The sequence below is a fragment of the Tursiops truncatus genome, chromosome 20 (genome assembly GCF_011762595.2).
Source record: "Tursiops truncatus isolate mTurTru1 chromosome 20, mTurTru1.mat.Y, whole genome shotgun sequence".
In the NCBI taxonomy this organism is placed as follows: Eukaryota; Metazoa; Chordata; class Mammalia; order Artiodactyla; family Delphinidae; genus Tursiops; species Tursiops truncatus.
Genome location: NC_047053.1, coordinates 36,343,759 through 36,365,521, shown reverse-complemented (window position 1 = coordinate 36,365,521; position 21,763 = coordinate 36,343,759). Strand labels below are relative to the sequence as shown.

General features: G+C 57.0%; 1 protein-coding gene and 1 long non-coding RNA gene across 6 annotated transcripts in view; one reads left to right on the top strand and one right to left on the bottom strand.

Moving 5' to 3' along the window:
- Positions 1-4,321, bottom strand: part of LOC109548252 (uncharacterized) — a 9,365-nt gene extending 5,044 nt beyond the window's left edge. Inside the window, exon 1 of the long non-coding RNA XR_002174295.3 lies at positions 147-4,321. This is a non-coding gene — a long non-coding RNA (uncharacterized lncRNA). The remainder of the gene's footprint in view (positions 1-146) is intronic.
- On the top strand, positions 4,291-21,763 carry TBKBP1 (TBK1 binding protein 1). 5 transcript variants are annotated; one of them, XM_033847312.2, is made up of 11 exons: positions 4,291-4,416; positions 6,359-6,618; positions 7,028-7,150; positions 7,385-7,489; positions 8,521-8,701; positions 9,313-9,485; positions 9,683-9,744; positions 12,167-12,302; positions 18,158-18,276; positions 18,493-19,229; positions 20,287-21,763. In XM_033847312.2, exons 2-11 carry the CDS (start codon positions 6,394-6,396, stop codon positions 20,310-20,312), a joined length of 1,887 nt encoding a protein of 628 aa, XP_033703203.1. In that variant the 5' UTR covers positions 4,291-4,416; positions 6,359-6,393; the 3' UTR covers positions 20,313-21,763. The 5 variants fall into 5 exon arrangements, with proteins under 5 accessions (XP_033703203.1, XP_033703202.1, XP_033703201.1 ...); XM_033847311.2 differs by lacking the exon at positions 4,291-4,416 and adding an exon at positions 5,342-5,956; XM_033847310.2 differs by lacking the exon at positions 4,291-4,416 and having other exon boundaries at positions 5,342-6,618; positions 7,085-7,150.

Sequence of the window (21,763 nt, the reverse complement as noted above, 5' to 3'; positions counted from 1 at the left end):
CACCGCAATAAGAAGCCCGCGCACTGCAATGAAGAGTAGGCCCCTGCTCACGCAACTAGAGAAAGCCCGCACACAGCAATGAATGAAGACCCAACGAAGCCAAAAATAAATTTATTTAAAAAAAAATTCAATACAGGCATACCTACCTCAGAGATACTGCAGGTTCCGTTGCAGACCACCACAATAAAGTGAATATCTCGATAAAGTGAGTCATGCCAATATTTTGGTTTCCCCTGTGCATAGAAAAAGTTATATTTAGGGACTTCACTGGCAGTCCAGTGGTTAAGACTCCGCGCTTCCAATGCAGGGGCCGCAAGTTCAATCCCTGGTCAGGAAACTAAGATCCTACATGCCTCGTGGCGTGGCCAAATTAAAAAAAAAAAAAAAGATATTTACTATAGTCTATTAAGTGTGCAAAAGCAGTATGTGTGAAAAAACAATGTACATACCTTAATTTAAAAATAATGCTGTTGGGGGACTTCCCTCGTGGTCCAGTGGCTAAGACTCTGCACTCCCAATGCAGGGGGCCCAGATTCGATCCCTGGTCAGGGAACTAGATCCCACATGCTGCAACTAAGAGTTTGCATGCCACAGCTAAAGATTCCGTGTGCCACAACTAAGACCCAGAGCAACCAAATAAATATTTTAAAAAATAATAATAATGCTGTTGGAAAAATGGTCCCAATAGACTTGCACAATGTAGGGTTGCCACAAAATTGCCATTTGTAAAAAACCTAGGGGTGAGACAGGAATAAAGACACAGACCTACTAGAGCATAGACTTGAGGATATGGGGAGGGGGAGGGGTAAGCTGTGACAAAGTGAGAGAGTGGCATGGACATATATACACTACTAAACGTAAAATAGATAGCTAGTGGGAAGCAGCCGCATAGCACAGGGAGATCAGCTCGGTGGTTTGTGACCACCTAGAGGGGTGGGATAGGGAGGGTGGGAGGGAGGGAGACGCAAGAGGGAAGAGATGGGAACATATGTATATGTATAACTGATTCACTTTGTTATACAGCAGAAACTAACACACCATTGTAAAGCAATTATACTCCAATAAAGATGTTAAAAAACAAAACAAAACCCATGCAGTATCTGAGAAGTGCAATAAAGTGAAGCACAATAAAACAAGATGCCTGTAGACTAATTTTTAGTTGTTTGGGAGAGAGCAGAAATGAACACAGTCGCGGAGAATATGAAGCACAAATAGTTATAAACTTTCCACCCAAACCTTGCAAATTTGATTGGAGGATGTGCATTACCTCCACAGAAATTGGAGGACCTGGGGAAGGAATGAGACTTTCCACCACTGCCCAAACCTCTGATTTGATGGAAGACCAGCAGCTACAGTTGGAATCCCAGGATGGTTCCGCAGCAAACCCTAATTTTCTAGGATCTAGAACTGAAGGGCTAAGGTGGCAACCGGATCCTGCATTGTCACATGTGTCTAATCAATTTTTCTGCCAGCCTGATTCTATCTGAGTCATCTGCGTTTTATTTTGATTCAATTTTTGCCAGCTGCTAACGCCACCTCTTCCTACTCTTTTCAGGCAAGAATGGGACAGGAAGGTTAAAGTGTTTCTCCAAAGCAAGGGTCCTGGGAGTGGGAAACAGTCTCCCCCTGATGGTTTCCAAGGAGGAAACATGCAGGGGTGACTTGGCTCCTGCTTCTGCACTGTCTCTCCTACCAGTAACTACTGGAGACAGGTCCTCTCACAGCACCTGTGAATGCCATTTACAAATGTCGCACAACTCGAGCCCGACCAGTTGTCCACCACATTCCCTCTTCTCCTCTCACTTCCCTCTACCACCCTTCCCCTTTCACCAGGACCCTGGGTTTTACCTTTTTCTGTCTCTATCATGATGAGCCCTGATAATATCATGGGTTCTTAGAAGGAATTCAGACCAATCTCCAGTTTTCTCAGATGAAGAAACAGGCCTACAGAGGTGAGAATAACTCATCCAAAGTTACACAACTTCATTCACTTATTCATTCAACCAGGAACACTCCTTCCTACCCCTTAAGATTTAGCTTAAACATTACCTCATCAGGGAGAACTTCTCTACTTTATCTAAAGCAGATACCCCCCTCCAATTCTTCCCTATTGTTGCCCCTTGTGTCTTTTTACTTTTTATCACAATTTATAATGTTTCATTTATTAATCTTTCTTTTTTTGTCTGACTCCTCTACGAGAACATAAGCTCCAAGAGGGCAGGAGATACATGTTTGTCCTTCAGAGACATGCTCATCACTGTATTCTCAGCATCCAGCACATAATAGGTGTTCAAGAAATCTTTGTTGAATAAGTAAGTGTATAGTGAGCAGATACTATCTGGGCACCTAGGGCTATGAAGACAGATGGGATACAGTTTCTGTTCTCAGAACTGTCTGTCCAATATGAGCAACAGAACCAGAAAACAGGGAGAATGCAATGAGATCAGGTCTAGATTCCAGGGAGGTATTTTGGGGGCACCTGAACCAGGCATAATCTCTGTTGGGCTTTTGCTACCAACTGCTTAGAATCCCAGATAAACCACTGGGCTGTGCCCGGCTGGGTGACTCAGGCCTGTACCCTGAGCAGCCCAGCAGCATCAGGACCTGACAACTCATCCTGTAGAGTGTGTGCTTAGACGGTACCTGGACCCATTACCCTTTTCAGTGAGGGAAGGCTTGCCAGTCAGTTTCAGGCCAGTTGATGGCCAAATCCACACTCATTGAGGCCTCAGAGACAGCCCCACTACCTTTAAGCCCAGCCTCCAATCTTTTGCCTGGTCTTCTAAGTTTTAGAAGAGAACCTGTGCAGCCTTAAGGGAGATGACACCTGTGGGTAGCCTTTATATCTAAAGGGCAGGTGGGTTGTCCCACATGGCTCAGAGAAAGCTAGTGTTCTGGACCGTAAAAGGCTAGCAGGAGCAACTGGAAGGGAACCCAGCAGGAGGAGGAGGAGGAAGGGAGCCAGTGAGAATCCCTTTCTTTGAAAATAAAGAGTACACAGCCCCCGCTGGCTCTCCTAGGAGGAGGAGCTCACCCTCCAGCCCAATCTTCTCCCTACAGTGGGACAAAATGGGAACTGCTGCTGCTGCTTCTCAAAGCTCACAGCAAGCAAGAAACCTTTTCTCCTGCCCCTTCCAGATTCACCACCCACCTCCTCCAGGAGCCAAAAAGATAGGCTCAGGTTCCCAGCAGCCTGAACCCTCTCTCCAGATGGGAGGCTTCAAGCTAAATTCTGAGCCTGCCAAAAGCCCCCTCCTTAGCCTATACTCTCTTTCCAGGGTTGGCTTGTTAGGGGTTAGCCAGAGTCCTCCAGAGTTTCCCTTGATCATTCCTTACCTGCAACAAGGTTGACCATGCCTCTGCCCATGGTTTTTTAATCCATCAGGGAATAACCAAAATGACTTATTAACACCCCCCTAAGGATTCACAGAGCACCTTTAGTTCTGGTCCCCATTCCTCTCCTACAGTTGCCCAGGTCAGGAATTAACTCCAATTTAATTCAGAGAGGTTAAGTAACTTGCCCAAGGTCACACAGTGGGAAAGTGGCAAAAACTTGTGACTCCTGCCCAGCAGTTTGGCCGGTGCTCAAATAATCTTTGTGGAAGGGTGAAATCTGTTGTTTGTTCACTTCGCTGGCCTGTGGGTGCGTCTGTGTGTTGGGGGGAGGGGGCTGTGTGTGGGAGAGGAAAGCTGTCCCCCTTCCTAATGAACTTTGATCTTCTTAGCTCACTCTCAATTCCAAAGAAGTTACTGATTTAACTCTAATCTCTCCGACTGGACCCTAAGGTCATTGTATTCATTATCATTGCAATGCGCCCTCTCCCAAGAGCTATGAAGAGTAGGTCTAATATTTTCCTTCTCAAAAGATCAAAGACCAAAACAATCCAAATAAAGAACCTCACTTTCCCCAAAACATACAGCCCCAAAGCAAATTCCAAAGCACCTCCTGAGCCCCGGCGCCGTCCGCAAACTCCCCCACACACGCCGCCAAGCCACAGTGCGATGGGAGGCGTCTGGGAGGGGCGCGGAGCATGGGCCGCGCAGCAGGGAGCTGGTGGGCGCCGGGCGCGCTGCCAGGCGGGGCCGCACGCCGGGGGCCGGCCGCCCCTTGCCACGTGGTGGTGGCCGCGGCGGGGTCCGGGGCGCCTTCCCAGCCGGGGAAACCCGGAGCAGCCGGGGGGAGGAGGAGGAGGAAGAGGAGGAGGCGGCGGCGGCGGCGGCAGCGGCGGCGGCGGAGGAGGAGGAGCGGGGCGGGAGCGAGGGAGGGGGTTGGGGGGAGGGGGTGGGGGGTGGGGAGAGACCCGGCGGCGACAGGGCGAGAGCAGAGCGCGGTGCCAGGGGGGTGGGGGCACCGGTCTGGGGAGGGAGCAGGCGGAGGGGGTAAGCTGCGATTACCAGCAGGAACCCGCAGCAGCTGTGAGTCCCGGCTGGGCTGGGCGGGGGGAGGGGAACGGCGTCCAGGGCCGGCCCCAGTGGGTCGCGGGGTGGACCGGAGGAGGGGGCGGGAGGTTGGCCCGCAGCTGGCCCAGGGTGGCGGGGAGGGAAGGGTCCGGCGTCGGCAGTCCGCATTCCCCCTTTCCCCCTCCTCCGCCGCTCCTCAGGCCGCACCGCATCCGGAGCCCTTTCCCCGGCCCGGCAACGGCGGACTGGGGCCCCGGGGCTCGGCCGGCTGTGGGGGAGGGGGCTGCCTGGTCTCGGCCCCTGAGAGGGGAGGGGCGACAGTTTCTGTCCGCCGAGCTAAAGGGGTTTAAAGGGCGGCTCTTAAAGGGACCGCAGAAGGGGCCCGGGGCCGAGGAGGCACCCCCTCCCCATCCGCCTGCAGTCGCTCTCGCGCGGGGTCGCTGGGCCGAGGGGGGGGATGCAGAGGAATCGAACACTGGTCGCGGCCGCTAAGGGTCCAGAGCCCTGGCTAGTGGAGTTGGGCCCGAGGTGGCCGGCCAGCCGGGGGTCTGGGCGGGTGTGGTGAGCGCGGACAGCGGAGTTTGGGGAGAGGGGATGGGCCTGGGGAGGAGAGGGTTAAAGGTGGGGCCAGCCGTACAAATACGCGCGCACACACTCCTTACTCAGACCCGGTCACACGCGTTTCCCTGGCACTTAAGGCGGGGCAGTGTTGGGGCCTGGGCCTGGGCCCTCTTCACCCCAGGCTCCTGCTGCCCGATTTTGGGATGTCGCGGACCCCACTGCCTCAACTCACACCTCGGGAGCCCCCTCTCCTACGGGCACACACGCTCTGGCGCGCGCGCACACACCTCGGACATTCCCATAGTGCCTCACGTGACACACGGCCCCGAACGTGCCCACCCTTCACACACGCTCACGCACGCGTGCACACACAAACACACACGGCCTCCTGGCCACTTCCCCACTCCCTCCGACCCCCCCCCCCCCGCCCGCCCGCAGCCCCGCTAAGGCACTCATTGACTGTGATACACCTACACTCATTCACAGACACACACATTCCCCCCACACATGCCAACCACAGACACACATTCATAAACAGGGCCAGGAAAAGTACACACGCACCCCCTCGCCTACTCTTTCGGGAGCCCTGAGTCATTCCTGCCCCCTCTCAGGGCTCCCCATTTCCCTCTGTTCAGGCACACAGGCCAGGCTTCAGAATTCTCTGTCAGCCCTCTCCACCTGCGCCGGGCTCTCTCCCAGAGCCCCCTTCCCCACTGTGTACCCTCAGACACTCAGCCGATGACCTCCTGTGGGTCCCAGGTCAGGGGTGTGGAGGGCCTGGAGGGTTGCCACAGCCGCCCGGCCTGGTGTGAGTGGGGGAAGCACTTCCTTTTCCTGAACTCTGGGATCCTAGAGGAGGAAGCCGGGGAGTTGGGCGGGGGCCCAGCAGAGGATGTTCTGTCAGTGGTGGGGCTGACCCTCCCAGAAGCACTGGGCCTTCCTTAGGGAGGAGCCAGGGGTGCCAGAGGCCTGGCATGAGGAGCTTGGAAGAAAGGTATTTGGGGAAGTGAAGCCTGGGGTGGAGAAGGGGCTGAGGAGTGAGTCAAGGCAGTCCCCATCTGGGCCCTGTGTGCTGGGAAGGCAGCCCTCTCCTGTCCACAGTTCTCCCTGGGTTCCGGAAGGAGCCCTTCCCTGCTGCTGGCCTCACTTACTTGTCCCTATTTGTCACTGCTCCACCCCCCCCACCCCCACCCCCGCCACCTCCGTCTGGTCCTAGCTCCTTCCCCCAAAGGCAGCAGAGAAGAGAAGATGGGTCTGGGAGGGGGCTGTGAGACACGGGGGCAGGACCAGGCTGCATCCCAGCTGGCCGCAGGGCTCCTCAGGCCAGGACAAGGGGTATTAGGGACAAGCTCTGGGCCACCCTCTCCACCGTTGCTCGTTGCTCCTGCTCTCCCAGGAGGCCCAGGGCGGGCTGTGGCCCAGGCCCTTGCCATGGAGTCCATGTTTGAGGATGACATCAGCATCCTGACCCAGGAGGCCCTGGGGCCCAGTGAGGTGTGGCTGGATGCCCCTGGAGACCCCTCGCTGGGGGGGGACATGTGCTCCGCCTCCCACTTTGCCCTGATCACGGCCTACGGAGACATCAAAGAGCGGCTGGGGGGCCTGGAGAGGGAGAATGCCACCCTCCGCCGCCGCCTCAAAGTCTACGAGATTAAGGTCAGAACCTGGAGATGACGGGGGTCTGGCTGTGTGTGTGACAGGGGAGGGGGCTGCTGGGTGGCAGGAACTGGGGATCCGGCAGAGATTCCAGGGATCCAAAAGAGGGGTCAGGGTACAGACTCTTGGGAACTTGAGGATCCCTCACGAGGGATGTGGCTGCTCTGGACGGATGGGAACTCTGGAGACCCCAGCACCAATCAGGAAAGGATCAGGAGGGATCCGCTTTGGAATGCTGGACCTTGGATCTAAAAAAGATCTGGTTGGTGGGAGACGCCTACAGGGCCATGGGAATCAGGATGTACAGATCCCACTGGAGTGGGGAGGGAGAGGCGAGGATTCTGACGCAGGTTGTGGGATGGGGACACAGCAAGGCTGAAGCTCTTCTGAGGGCCTGCCCCACCCGCAGTACCCACTGATCAATGACTTTGGAGAGGAGCACGGCTTCTCTTTGTATGAAATCAAGGATGGCTCCCTGCTGGAGGTGGAGAAAGTCAGCCTGCAGCAACGGCTCAACCAGTTCCAGCACGAGGTGAGCCCTCCCTGAGCTCTTTGCTCCAGTCCATTTCTGATAACCTCCCCAGCCTCTGACCTTCCATCTCCTTGATCAGAGATGGCCATGGTCCTCCCTAGAACCAGCTGCAGCTCCTCCTACCCCTCCACTGGGTGCTGGGAGTGGGGGTGGGAGGCACAGGGTGCTGCTCTGCCCCCAAGTCAAGATGGGTCTGACTCTGGCTGCACTCCACCCCCTCCGGGCCCCGTCCAGTTGCAGAAGAATAAGGAGCAGGAAGAACAGCTCGGGGAGATGATCCAGGCTTACGAGAAGCTCTGCGTGGAGAAGAGTGACCTGGAGACGGAGCTGGGGGAGATGGTGAGGTCCAGGGAGCTCGGGTGCTTGAGGGTGTGACCTTGGCTGTGTGCTTGTGGAATGCACCCCACCGTGTTCGTGTCTGTCCGTGAGTGAGTGCCCGTTTGGCCTGGTGAGTGGGGTTGTGTGTATCATACAGGTTGTGAGTGACTCTGTGTACATCCTGGCCATGCAGTGACAGGAGGTGACTGTGAGTAGCCCTGTAGAACACTGTGAATCTGTGTGTATGTTGGTGCTCACGCTGCGTTGACCCTGCACCTATAGCACTGAGCTGGAAGGCTGTGTGGGTGAGGGCAGAGGTGACTGAAAGTGTTCGTGGCTGCTGGGATGGGCCTTGGCCTGTGTGTGATTCTGAGTCAGGGTATAGCCATGCATGTGAGCAGGTGGGCAGGTGTTGGAATCAGGAGGCATGGTCTCTTGCTGACTCCTAGCTGTGAGCTGGGTCAAGTCACTTAGCCTCTGTCCTGCCTGTGAAAAGTGGGGCAAATAACAACATTGCTGAGCTGTTGGGCATTTGTGTAAAAAATGCTTTGACTTAACAATCACAAACACTTAATGGCACTTAACTGTGCCAGGCATCGTTCTTATCTCTTTAGATATATTTACTCATTCTAATCCTCGTAACAAACTTACTTAAGAGGTAGGTGTGGTTAGCTCCGTGTTATAGGTGAGGTAGGTGAAGCCCAGAGTGGTTAAGTGACATATGAAAATGGAAATTATTATGCTCCTGAGGGTGTGGTGGTGTCTGGACAGGAGGCTGAGTGTTCTTATAAGTGTGTCTGCATGTTAGTGACAAGGAAGAGGCATTAACTCTGACCTTGCAAGGGGCAGTAGCCAGAAACATCTGCATTGCAGTTGCTGGGAGAGGAGACTCATGGCCACTTGGAGAGTGGAGTTGGGATATGTGACCTGGGGTCTCTGCTCAGTTTAGGGGGGTGATGGATACCCAGACATGGAGAAGTTCTGGGTTTGGGCGGCCCACAGGTGTGCCCTGACCTGATGCAGATCCTCACCCCTTTGTTTCCCCCCCATAGCGGGCCCTGGTGGAGACCCACCTGCGGCAGATCTGTGGTTTGGAGCAGCAGCTGCGGCAGCAACAAGGCCTCCGGGATGCAGCCTTCCCCAGCCTGAGCCCCCCACCTGCCCCTGCCCCGCCCTGTGCTGATCTGGACCTGCACTACTTGGCACTAAGAGGCGGATCTGGCTTGAGTCACGGTGAGATCTCAGCCACCCCTGATTTCCATACTCTGAAGTTCCCAAGCCAGCCCCCCATTTCAACACTATTGGACACCTCCAGTGTTTCAGACTGGTAGTCAGCACCCCGTTACAATGTCTTAAACTTCTCCCATAATCACCTCATCCCTCCTTACCAACTGTCCCCTCACCTCATCAACTATTACCCCAGTTTCTCCCACTGGCATCCCCCCACCCTTAACTCCTTCATTCCCAGGCTCTCCCATGCAATTCCTGTATGTGCCGGCAGAGGGCGGCCCCACCCAGAGTCCCCTCCGCCTGTCTTCCGTTGTGATTAGGAGAGGCCCCTGAGGATGCTTTCAGACTTGAGTCTGGCTGGGGAAACCGTTCCAGAGCCCGTCTTATTTCTCCCCTGGCCACCAGAAAGATTAGAAAAAGCGGCTCAGCCCACTGTTCCCCTCTGCCCTCAGTAGAGGTCTCTCTCTCATCCTGGGATATCTACCCTCTGGATGTCTCTCTTGGATCCTTCACGCTGCAGTTCTCACCCGTTTCACTTTGTATTGATCTGGGAGTGGGTGGAGGGTGTCCGGCAGCTGGTTCCAGCCTGACATTGTCCTTTCCTCTACCGGCAGGCTGGCCAGGCCCCACGCCGAGTATGAGTGAGCTGGAGCGGCGGCAGCTAGAAGAGGCTCTGGAGGCTGCCCAGGGAGAGGCCCGGGGGGCTCAGCTTCGGGAGGAGCAGCTCCAGGCTGAGTGTGAGCGGCTGCAGGGGGAGCTGAAGCAGCTGCAGGAGACCCGGGCCCAGGTAAAAAGGGGGGGGGGGCGCTGACCTGGGGTCCCTGCTCTGGCACCTGCAGAGCTCCTTGAAGGTCTGGGGGCTGCTGGAAACGACTTTAGAGATCTGGGACTTCCTCACTGAGTACAGACCAGCCCTGGGAATGGTAAAGAAGGGAAGTTCAGGCAAGGTGAGGTTGGGGTCTGACTGCTCGATCTTTCCCTTAGGATCTGGCCTCCAACCAGTCAGAGCGCGACATGGCGTGGGTGAAAAGAGTTGGGGATGATCAGTAAGTCACTCTGTAATCCTCCTCCTCTTAACCTCTGCACCCCCGGGGATGGCATTTTCCAGGTTCCCCCTTTGATTCTCTCCTCCCCCTGCACACTGTTTGGGGGATCTCTCTTCCACGCTGTCGGGTTGCTTGTGTGGCTCTGCACCCTTCACAGGAAGAAGGCGAGCTTCTGGAGGTGCTCAGGTTCTGGGAGGTACCCTTTGCTTTCCTCTGGCACCCAGGCCTGTGTCTTCTTGAGGTGTCAGGTGTTGAGAGAGACTTTCTCAGAAGCTTTGCTGCTATGTTCAGTGTCCCCTGGTGAGTTTGGGCGCCTCTCTGGAGCCCATTTTCTATCCCAGTAACAAGGCCCAGCCGCTTGGGTTAACCCTGTCCTCCCTGACAAGGAGGAAGGAGATGGTCTCTTTTAGGATTTGTGGTGCCTCGTCTCCTATCTCAGGAGAGAGAAAGCTGAGGCTTAGGAGAGGATGGACTTCCTTGAGTTCATACAGCAGCATGCAGGGAATTAGAACGTATTATGCTGGGGTGTCTCTTGGGGATCCTGCCATTAAAGAGAGGCAGCAGTAGGTGGGGAGGGAGCTATGTCAGGGTGAAGCCTAGTAGCGGGGCCTCCGGGGCAGCATTGGGCAGCCAGGGAGAGGGTGAGCGCAGCCTGGCAGCAGTGAGCCTGGTGCCTTTCACATCCGCACCCGAACTCGTCCTCTCCCACTTTCTGAGAAACAGAGCACAAACCTCCTTCCGCCTAAGCCTTCTCCCCTAAGATGAGACGTGTGGCACAGACTCCCTACTTTCATCAGAGGGGAAGACTGAGGCCCAGCAAGGGCAGGAGCTAACCCTCCACCACACCACACACCCAGCCCCAGGACCCCCGGTCCTCCTCCCAGCAGGCTCCCTCCTCACCTTCCTCCTGGCTTCTGGCCAGTTGGGGGTACCTCTCACCTCCCTCTGCACCCTGGGGTGAGGGCCTGGGTGGGGCTGTGATAGCTGGGGAGTGAGAACCCAGTGTGTGGGACTGATGGGCGGGACCCCTCAGCTGTTAGGGGCCTCTGCAGAGAGGGTCCACCCTAGCTTGTGGCTGGGGCTCAGGGTCCATCCTAGCCTGTGTACCCAGACCCGGAAAGCGCGCACACACACACACACACACACACACACACACACACACATTCTAGAATCATAGCTTGCCCCTAAAGTCACACCGTGGGGCCCTTTATGGCTCACTGAATCCTACTCCCTCTTAGAAGACCAGCAGTGAAGCCTCCCTCAATTGGTTGAACCCAGAGAGAGGATTTTTTTTGGCTGGAGTCCGAACAGCCAGGTTTCGAATCTCAGGGACCCCTCTTGGGATGCCGAGTGGCTTAGCTTTGTCCACTTCACCTAATCTGGCCCCAGGTTTCCCTCATGGCCTCAGAGGTCCGTCGTTGCTGGGAGAAGTGGCAGAAGGTGATGTGGGGGAGGCAGAAAAGGGGGGGTGGGTCCCAAGGGGCCACGTGAGCGAGTGAGTAGAAGAGAACCCCTCCCGCAGATGCTTTTGGAGGTCATATCGTCTATGCCACTAATTCTGGCCCGGACAGCCGCTTTTCCTTCGCACCCCAAGGCACCCCCACCCGCCCCGACCCTGTCCCTTTGGCCAGAGGGAGCTGGGCTCTGCTCCGGGGCTGCTCCTACCTGAGGTGACCTCCAGCTCCTCCCCTCGGTCTCCATGGCTTGGGCTCTGCATCAGGGCCTCCTGGACGTCTACCCGTAGAGCCGGCTGGGCCCTGCCTGCCCAGCTTCACACTTCTTTTCAGGCCAAGCATCTCTGGATAGCCTCAGCTTGGCAAGAGTTAATTCTCAGAGGAAGTCCTCCCTCCCCCGGTAGTTTTATTTTCTTATAAACTCAGCTCCTTTTGGTAATAAGCCGCTTCCCGAGTGCTCCCTCCCCGTCCTCCCACCTGAGGAGGCCTCAGTCATCTACTCCAGCTCCTTTCCCCCCACCAGCCCCTCCTTTTCTTTCTACTTCTGCCTAAGCCTCCAGGCTAGTGGGAATTTTATATGTGGACCTTCCTAGGAGAGGATTGCAGGGGTGGGTTATCCAGATGGAGGTGTGAAGGCTAAAGAGGGAGCCACAGAGCTTCCTGAGTCCAGCCGAGTCCTCTGTGGGAACCCTGTGTACCCCCGAGAGGTGCTCCCCCGTCTCTGTGTGGATGCCTCCAGGTGGCCAGTTTCACCGTGGGAGTCCTGGCTGTTCACACGCCCTCACTTGTACTGCCACCGCCTCTATTAATTCCCCTCAGTGAGTCCCCCAGGTGCTGAGGGGGCAGTCCTGGGACGCAGCCCCAGCCCCAAGGCTTCCAGTCCCTCCCATCCCAGCCCCTGGCTCACAGGTCCAGGTTATCAATGTGCCTCTGAAAATGGGCACCCAGACCGGACTGCCACCCTCCAGGTCTGACCTCCGGTCAAGATTTCCCTGCTGTTCGGTCAGCCCAGCATCTGGTGGTCGGTGCCCAGGGGGACGAATTGCCCCAGAGGAAGAGCCGCTGAGGGTGACTCGCGGGCCAAAGGCAATAATGAAGGAGGAGGTAGGAGTGGAGACCACCTGCTCCTGAGAATGTGCAGGGAGCTGAGGACCCCAGGAGGGTCCCAGCCAAGTGAGAGGTGCAGAACCCATGGCCTCCTTCCCTCTGGGCCCCACTCGGGGTCACAGGTCCTGAGTGCGGCCTTCCTGAGGGTGTGGCCAGCGCTGAGGGTGGAAGGGAGATTGTGGAGAGGGGGCTCCTTGAGGGGGCTCCGTCAGGGGAATGAGGGCCAGTGAGGGAGGGGGTTCATCCATGAGGGGAGCACCCTGTGAGAAGATGGGGATTCAGTATGAGTGATGGGGGGGGACTAGAGGCCTTTCTCCCCAACGTGGGGGGCTCAGTGTTGTAGCCTGGGTGCTTTTCCGCCCACCCCCCACCCCTCTCTCCACCCACAAGCCTCTGCGTGGGCTGCGGTTAGTGGTGGGGGAGAAGTGTGAACTCGGAGAGAGAGGATGGAAACTCTGCACGGAGGTCAAGGGCAGAGTTGTGGGGGGGAGTCAGGACGGAAGTCGGAGACCCCCGTGTACCCTGAGCTTAGTCTCATGCCCCAGAACCAGCGGGCCCAGGGCCTCCCCCTTCACGCTTCTCACCCTCCCTACTTCCTTTCTTTCAAATTTCCTTCAGCCTGGGTACCCGGCCCACAGGAATTAAGCCCTGAGCACTTGCAGCCTCGGGGCTCCCCAAGGGTGGGGAGGGGTTCTGAAGTAGGGGCCCACCACGCCCACCTAATTGTGGTCTGAGGGGTTGGTGGGCTTTGAACTGTCTCTGACCCTTTCCCTGCCAGGGAGGCAGAGAGCAGCTCTTACCCACGCTCTCTCCCTCGATGGGGAACTCCACGTCCTCCCCTCATTCAAACCAAGCTCACTGAGCTGGTATCTCTAGAAAAGGATCAAAACTGGTTTCCCCCTTTCTCCACCCGTCTCCTAGGTGCTTCCCTGAGTCTTCATCCACAGCAGACACTCTACGAGGCAGTTTACCTACAAAATCTCATTTGTCTCTCACCAAAATGTGACAGTATTGTCCCCTTTTACAGCTGAGCAAACCAAGGTTACAAAGAAGTAATCAGAGAAGTTAAGTGCAAATTCCAAACAGGTCCTGAGCAGGTGGGGTGACGGTACCTTGTGGTGTTTTTCTGGTTCACATTCTTATCCAAGTAGGAGGTCCTTATATGAGGGGCAGCCAGATGATTTGTTGACTAAACCTGATCATTTTTAAAAGTGAAAGGGGGCCCTATTAATAATTATGCCAGGTGACTCCTGTGAACCAGGACAGCCCTGGGCAAACTGGGATGTGTGGGCCCCCCCAACCGAAATGGGGACCCTGGTTCCTAGCCCTGCTGTGAGCCTCTCGGTTTGGTTGTATCTGAGGAGGCTTTCTAGACACAGAGAACATCTGGCTGAGCTGGAAGCATGGCAGGGGCTGCCATGAAGAGCTGGGCTCTGTGGACCGCAAGTCATAGCTGGCCGAGGAGAGTGAAGGGGCTCAAGGCGCCTGAAAGGAAGTGGTGGAGCGCTGGGTTGTTGCATGCGACTTCCTCCTCCCCCGGCCCACAACCTCAAGTCCCTCCACGGCCCGGTGCCTGTGGTCCCCTCCCTGAGGGTCGGGCCGGGTGGGAAGACTAATGCTGGGTGTGCCTGTGGGTGGTGGAAAGTTGGGTCCCTCAATTCCCCCGCGGGGGTGAGGTGGCTGGGGGCAGCAGGGGGCAGCTATGGGCAAGGATGGAGGGGGTGGGGATGCTGGATTTCTGTTTTCCTGCTGATTCTGTCAGCCAGGGATTCTGACCACATGACCAGCTCTGATCCTTACCCCGGTCGTATCCCTAATACTGATCCCATCCCTCCCTGTAACCCTATCCCTCATCCTGCCCCCAGCTCCATCTACAATCCTGACTGAAAATGAACTAATCTGACCCCGACCCCAGCCTTAATCCTGACCTTGAGCCCATCCATCCCTCGTTCTAATCCCATGACCCAGTGCTGGTCTGAATTTCGACCCTGCCGCATCTGCGTCTGCATCCAAATCCGCATCCTCACAGAGGCTGCAGCGCAGCACAGGGCACCCAAGTGAACCTCCCTGGGGAAGACACTGCACTCGGACGTGTCTCCCAGCTGGTTTGGGGCAGAAAGAGGCCTTTTACAGAGGCAGACGCTTAGGTCTCTAACCTTTCTCATCTCAGTTGCTTTGTCAATAACAGTGAAGATGATTGTTTCCAGATGAATTTTTGAGCCCCCTCAATTATTCGTGGAAAGAATGAATGAAAGGATAAGTCAACAAAGGGTGGAAAGGTTTGCAGTGGTGGGAGCCCTCTTTCCTGCCAACGCTGCCATTTGCACTGTGGCTCTTCCGAAGGTGCCAGCGCAGCAGGCTGAGGTGCCAAGAGCCTGTTTGCATCCCTGCTCTGTGCCACCACTGCTCTGTGACCTTGACCCGGCCTCTTAATATAAACTCTGTCCTTCCACTTCCACACGTGTCTAGCGCCTTCCTCTCCCCTCCCAGGGCAGGGCTGGTGATGCTCAGGGCTCCCAGGCCACTTCGCAGGTCCCCAGCCTCTTCCTCCTCCTCCTCCTCTTTCCCTCTGCTGCCTTCCCACCTCTCCTTTCCCCCGTTCCCTGATCCTTTTGGAAGGCAGTAGATAGCTTAGTGGTCAGTAGCCTCAACTTTGGAGTCCAGGAGACGGGAGCTCCCATTCCAGCAACTCCACTATTACTGGGCTTTATGGCTTTGGTCAAGTGACTTAACCTCTGTAAGCTTCAGTTTTCTCATCTGTTCGGATGGAGATAATAAGAGTGGTCACACTGTAGGGTTGTTGTGAAGATTAAATTCTTAGCACAATGCCTGGCCCATAAGGGCTCATACAGATTATTTATGACTCTTTTCTCCCTGAGTCCTTCCCAAGTTCTGAGAGACTCAGACAGGATTTTCCCCCATAATTTAAGCAATGAAGAAGCACCCAAATGCAGCCGTCTGCTGCCGTTCACCTGACCCATCCTTCCCAGACAGCTGTGATGGTGGAAAATAGCACTCAGGTGTGGGCCAGGAAGCCAGGAAGTGGAATGTGTATTCAGGTGCACGTGTGCGACTCTTGGTTGTGTTGTGAAGTGAGATTTTTTTCCACTGAATTGGCAGTGTTTTCTAATGGGAGTCATTCGGGTTGTTAGAGCATTTAGTAGCCTGGGCCTGAGCATCTTGAGGTGGGAAGAGAGAGAGACGCCCAATGAAGGGGGAGGTCCCACAGGGCCATGGGGCATCAGGAGGTCAGGTCCCCCCACCTTGCCCGGGGTCTCAGAGGTCATTGCAAGGGCTGCCTGGAGCTCCAGGAGGACACAGGGTCAGAGCTGGAAGAGGGGCTGGGCATTTTGGGCCAGGGCCTTCTCCGTTCCATTTCCTCTTGCCCTGTTTTGCTGCGAGGAGGGTGCCAGGAGCTGGGCGGTGGAAACTGGGGTAGCTCCTGATATGGGGAAGAAGGCAAGCGGGGAGACATGGAGCTTGGCAACTGAGTGTGGCAGGTGAGATCGCTAAGGCAGGGTGTGAAGGCGACAGCCTGTATCTGTCACCTGAGATACAGCAGTGAAGGCGGACAGGGAGAGAAATTGTGGTTGCTCGGTCAGAGAGGATGTTCCATCAGTGCCCTGCCCAGGGCTGGGCACCCCCCTGCCCCCACCCCTGAGGGGCTAGCACAGTCCTCCAAAAGCCCCCAGTCTGAGCGGGGGAGACGCAGCTCCTGCCCTCAGATTCCCTCGGTTTGAAGAGGGGAGCCTCCTGCTGGGAAGTCCCCAATTTAATGTGGGACACAGACTGGCCTCCCAGTCTGATGAAGGCAATGCCATTTCTCCCCATGCTGAAGAAGAGCGTGGGGGAACATAGGACACACGACGGCTGAGATGTGGTGGGATAGAGGCTGCAGCACCTTGGCCAGGGCTCCCAAAAGGACTCCCTCCTCTCTGCTCCTGTCCATCCCTGTCCACCATCAGACTGGTAGAGGGCACTCTCCTGCCTTTAGAAGTGGGCTTGTCCCCCAGAATCCCAGCCTGTTTGCAAGAATTTGGCTTTGGTCCAAATGGGTTAAAAATAGCTTTGTTGTGGGAGGGGCTCCCCCTTCCACCCAGCTCTGCCCCAGGATTGGCGCGAGAGAGCCCGCCAGTGAGTAGAGAGCGAGGGAGTTCAGTCATCATCTACCCTCTGCACCTCGGCTTTTCCTGCCCTCTGAAGCCCTAACCTCATGACTTCCCCTCCTTTTCTCCGGGGTCACACACACACACTCTCTCTCTCACCCTGTTCCTCACACCCATCACAGTGGTCTCACACCTCCCTTCATTCCCTCCCATTCACATACATCCTCTCTCACACGTCCATTACCATGGGATGAGGACAGGGCCCCCAGGGTCTGGAGAACTGCCTCCACCCTCCTCTCCTTGCTGCCCAGGGCCCTTCAGCTACTGGGGCAATAGGGCCTCCCCTGTGAGGAAATCCCTCTGGACTGGCCAAGCCTCTGCCTGCCACTTCCCTCCAGCTCCAACTTCCACAAAGTTCCAGAGTCCCTTCTGGATTGAGGAGGCAAGATCTGAGGAAACAAAATCCCCTGCTTCCCAGGATTGGTCCAACCCCAGATCAGAGATGAAAGCAGTGACCCAAGGCCATGGCAGAGCCTCATGTGACATCAAGACAGGCTCCCTGGAGGTGTGCAGGCTGGGGTGGGAGAGAGGGGAGGGGCAGTGTTGAGAATGATAACCTTCAGTGATTCTGGGTCACAGGGACCCAAAGAAAAAGGAAGAGAAAAGGAAGTGGTTGAAGTCTTTGCTAAGTCTGTTCCAGCTCCATGAGGGTGGGTGCCCAGGAGGCCTGAGCATGAAGTGCGAGGAAAAAAAGGGAAGAGAGAAAAATGGATAGAGAGGCTCAATTCAATATTCACTTACTGAACAGCTCCTGGGTACCAGACCCTGGACAAGATGCTGGGAATACGAATACAGTGATATAGACCGCAACTTTGAGGAACTCCCAGTGAAGTTCCAGAACAAGGCAACTTTTGTTAGGTGCTTAATGTGAGTGGCGCCCCCTGGAGGTGTTCAGTGCACAACAGCTCCATGTAAAGGGTTCCCTGATGATCCTGGGAGTTGCAAGGCTGAATCGAGCTCAGAGGCAGCTTTGAGGTGGAAGCAAGAGCAGTGGACCTGGAAATAGGCAGACTTGGGTTCAAGTTTATCAGTTGGCACCTCTGCCAAGCTAGAAGGCCATGTCTTCACTTATGGAATGGAGCTCTTCATAGGCTGTGCAGCAGTGATCCCTGATCTTTCAAAGGTGAGGACTCCTCAGGCAGCCCCTGCCCCCAATACACAGATTGCACTTAAACTATTACCATGAGCTCTTTGAGAAAATTCACAGGGACAAAACCTACTATAAATTCAGTGCAGCTTTTTGATGAATCTGTGTTTTATTTGTCACCACAGCTTCTGCACAGATTAGAAAAACATTCACACATACCTGTATGAGGTGTGTTCAGGCCACAGACAAGGCTCAGTGAATACACAATCTCAGGGATCCCTTGATATCACTGAGCTCTCTATCCCCAGCCCATAGTCTGGGAACCACTGCCCTAAACCAAGGTAAGGCTCGGGGTCGGGGGAGGGGTCCCTGGAAGAAGTTCCGTTTGAGGTGGCCCTCAAAGCCCAAGAGAATTTCTGCAGCGGGGCTAGGAGGGCCTGGGAGGGGAGGGGAGGGCCAGATGTGGGGCAGAGGCAGTTCTCCACAGCTGTGGCAGTGAACCCATTTCCCTTCTCCTCTCCCCCACTCCCTGCCCTCTGACCTCAGGGTCAGGGCAGGCTGGGGTCAAGCCTTGACCTGGGTGACTGGGTGTCCTTCAGGGTGAATTTGGCGCTGGCTTACACGGAGCTGACAGAGGAGCTGGGCCGGCTTCGGGAGTTGAGTTCCCTGCAGGGGAGGATCCTGAGGACTCTGCTGCAGGAGCAGGCTCGGAGTGGCGGTGAGATGGGGCAGGGGAGGCCTGGAGCTGGACCCGGAAGGAGGGGATAGCTATGGCCACCGTCCTGCGTCCGGGGACCACCCTTCACTTCCTTCCCCCGTGCCCAGGCCTTTTCCACTCCCGTTCGGAGAGTGGGTGGGCACTGGTCGCCGGCAAGGCCCTGTTTCCCCAGTTCTGACGTCTTCTCTCCCCACCACTGTCCCCCTTCTCTTCTAGGCCAGAGGCACTCGCCGCTGTCGCAGCGCCACTCCCCGGCCCCCCAGTGTCCCTCGCACTCCCCGCCGGCCCGAGCGGCGCCCCCTTGCCCCCCGTGCCAGTCCCCCGTCCCCCAGCGCCGCTCTCCCGGGCCCCCCTGCCCTTCGCCCCAGCAGCGCCGCTCGCCGGCCTCGCCCTCCTGCCCGTCGCCCGTCCCGCAGCGCCGCTCGCCGGTGCCGCCGCCATGCCAGTCCCCCAGCCCGCAGTGCCGCTCCCCAGGGCCTCCCGCCTGCCCGGCCCCGCAGCCCCGGCCCCCACCACCCCCGCCGCCCGGGGAGAGGACACTGGGCGAGCGAGCCTACGCCAAGCCGCCCAGCCACCACGTGAAGGCCGGCTTCCAGGGCCGGCGCAGCTACTCGGAGATGGCGGAGGGCGCGGGCTACGCGGGCGCCTCCCCGCCCTGGCTGCAGGCCGAGGCGGCCACGCTGCCCAAGCCGCGGGCCTACGGCAGCGAGCTCTACGGCCCCGGCCGGCCCCTCAGCCCACGGCGCGCCTTCGAGGGCATCCGCCTGCGCTTCGAGAAGCAGCCGTCGGAGGAGGAGGAGTGGGCCGTGCCCGCCAGCCCGCCCAGCCCGCCCAGCCCGGAGGCTGGCGCCATCCGCTGCGCCTCGTTCTGCGCTGGCTTCCCCATCCCGGAGTCGCCCGCCGCCACCGCCTACACCCACGCCGAGCACGCGCAGTCCTGGCCGTCCATCAACGTGAGTGGGCACGTGCGCGGGCACGTGCCTCAGACCCGGCGGGGGGTGGGGGGCCGCGGGGTGGGGGCCCGCCGCCCTCTTCACGCCTGATTGATGGGCGGGGCTCCCTTCCTTTGTTACCGCCCCCTTCCCGGGGCGCAGCAACCCCTCTCTCTCCAGCGGCCTTTTGTTGGCATGAATTGGGGCCCACACCGTTAAAACTTGTTCAGTTTCACGGTTAAAGGCCCGGGTCTTTAGAGTGACAGTCCTGGCTTTGATTCTGGATTCCACCACTTAGTAGCTTTGGGACCTCCGGCAAGTTACTTATCTTCTTGGCCTTCAGTTTTCTCATCTGCAAAAATGAGGTCAATGATTTATTATCTAATTCCATTAGAGAGTTCTTAAGAGGGAGGCAGTGAGCCCAAAGCATTCTTGCACAGTGCCTGGCTCAGTAGTAAACATCTGCTGTTACTTGGTGACGGAGGCTATGCTGATGCCATGGGTCTTGGTTCCGGACAGGGACAGGCCTGCTCATCCAGTTCTGTCCATCAGGCCTCAGAGCCCCTGCCCCTTTCTGTCTGTCCTAGAAGACAGCCCTATCTCACGGCTGTATCGTTTCACTGAAATAATGAGTTTCCTGGATGTCAGAGCCAAATCTTGCCACCTGAAAGGACCAAAATATATTCCAAAGCCAGACAGAAAATTACTTTGGGGTTGTACATTGTTTAGGATTATCCACTGCTTTGAGTTATCTGAGAGCTGTGTCTTAGTCAGTCTGAGGGCGTATCTGGGTCTTGGCTTCCCTCATTACCGCAGATGCCTTGGGGGGCTGAGCATACCCACCTCCCCATTCACACCTCCTGGGGACACTATGCCCGGGGGTCGGGGCAGTGGGTGATGAACTGGTAGAAGGTGGCCAGGGAGGGGGAGGAAGGGGGTGGTACAGGAGAAGGGGTGCCCAGATGCCTTCTGCATGCTGCAGCCATCCCTGCCTCAGGTCCCAGGGAAGGGCAGGTTGGGATGTGGGGACCATGAGGGAGGATTGTGGACCATAAATGACTCCCTTCTCTCCCCACAGCTGCTGATGGAGACAGTGGGCTCTGATATCCGCAGCTGCCCCCTCTGCCAACTGGGTTTCCCTGTCGGGTACCCCGATGATGCCCTCATCAAACACATTGACTCTCACCTGGAGAACAGCAAGATCTAGGGTGCCTCCCCCACCCACTGGCTGTTTCTTCACCTTCTCCCATCACCCCCAAACTCTCACTCACTTTGAATGCTGCATGAATCTCGTAGGGGGCCCCTGCCCCTTGCGACCCCCAGATACCTCCACTAGCTATCGAGTCAACGTGTGCACCATCTTCCCTGGTCCAGGCACCACTCAGCCCTGGCTTTTCCCAGGTCAGCTGAGGCTCTCCCCAGCTCCCTGGCTTCTGCTGGGGAGGTGGGGATCAGGGCTGGGGTGGGAAGGGGCATATCCCACCCAGCCTCTCCCTCTGCCTTTCTGTTTTCAAACGGTTGGATCCAAGAAGGTGTCTAGTGCTTGGGCCTGGGGGAGGGGAGGGTATCAAAAGACTCCAGGAGCTCCCCTAGCACCTCCCCAGATGTCCGTCTTTCTCAGGCTGTGCTCTGTCCAGGGAATGCCTCCCTGTGGGGTCTCAGAGCCTCCCCTGCACACTGACGCCAGTTCCTCCATCCCATGGCCAGGTCGGGACTCGCCGTTCCCTGCAGGCCAACCCTGTTCTCCCCCTCTGCCCACCCTGGAGAGGAGAGGGAGGACCCTGGAGGACTGGGAGCATCCAGCCTAAAGAGGCTGCCCTGAGGCGCCATGACCGTCAGGCTAGGGAACTATCTGTGCCAGCCTCCCAGGCCTATGCCCCCCTCCTGGAGCCCCAGCACCGAGGCACAGATTGTTAAGGCAGATGCTTCCCTCCGCCCCGACCCCACTCAAGCCCCGACACCACAGGTGCCCTGGAGCCCGGGTGTGACTCAGCCTCTGTTAGCTGGGTGGGTGTCATCAGCCCCGCCTCCCAATCCAGAACCTGAGGATGGGCCCAGGGTGCTGTGGAGATCAACTTCAAAAGAGCTAACCCCCTTCCCACACCCCAGAGCCCCACATTCCCTCTGTGAAATCTACCTCAGAGTCGAACCCTCAGAAGGACGGGTAAGCAGGAGGCCAGGGGGTCCCCAGGGCTGAGGTGTGGAGCTTGCTATGGCAAGAGCCTGCCGCCCCACGATGAGTCCGCCCCCCTCCACTGCAAGCCCCTCCCGGGTCCCAGCCCGGTGCAGGCAGTGGACGCCACTGTCAGTGCATGTACCTTTCTGATCCAACTCTTCCAGGTCCCCCACCTCCTCACATCCCTCCCCCCCTCCTCAGTGCAGGGGAGTGAGGGGGTGTGTGGGGCAGGGAAGGGGCTGAGGACTCCAGAGACACATGGCCTTGTACCTTGAGTGTCCCCCTAGGGAGGGGGAATGGGGAAGGGGGACTGGAGAGGGGAGTGGGGCCCCGAGCTCTCTGAACAAGTTGGAAGTCCAAATAAAACTTACCTGTTCCA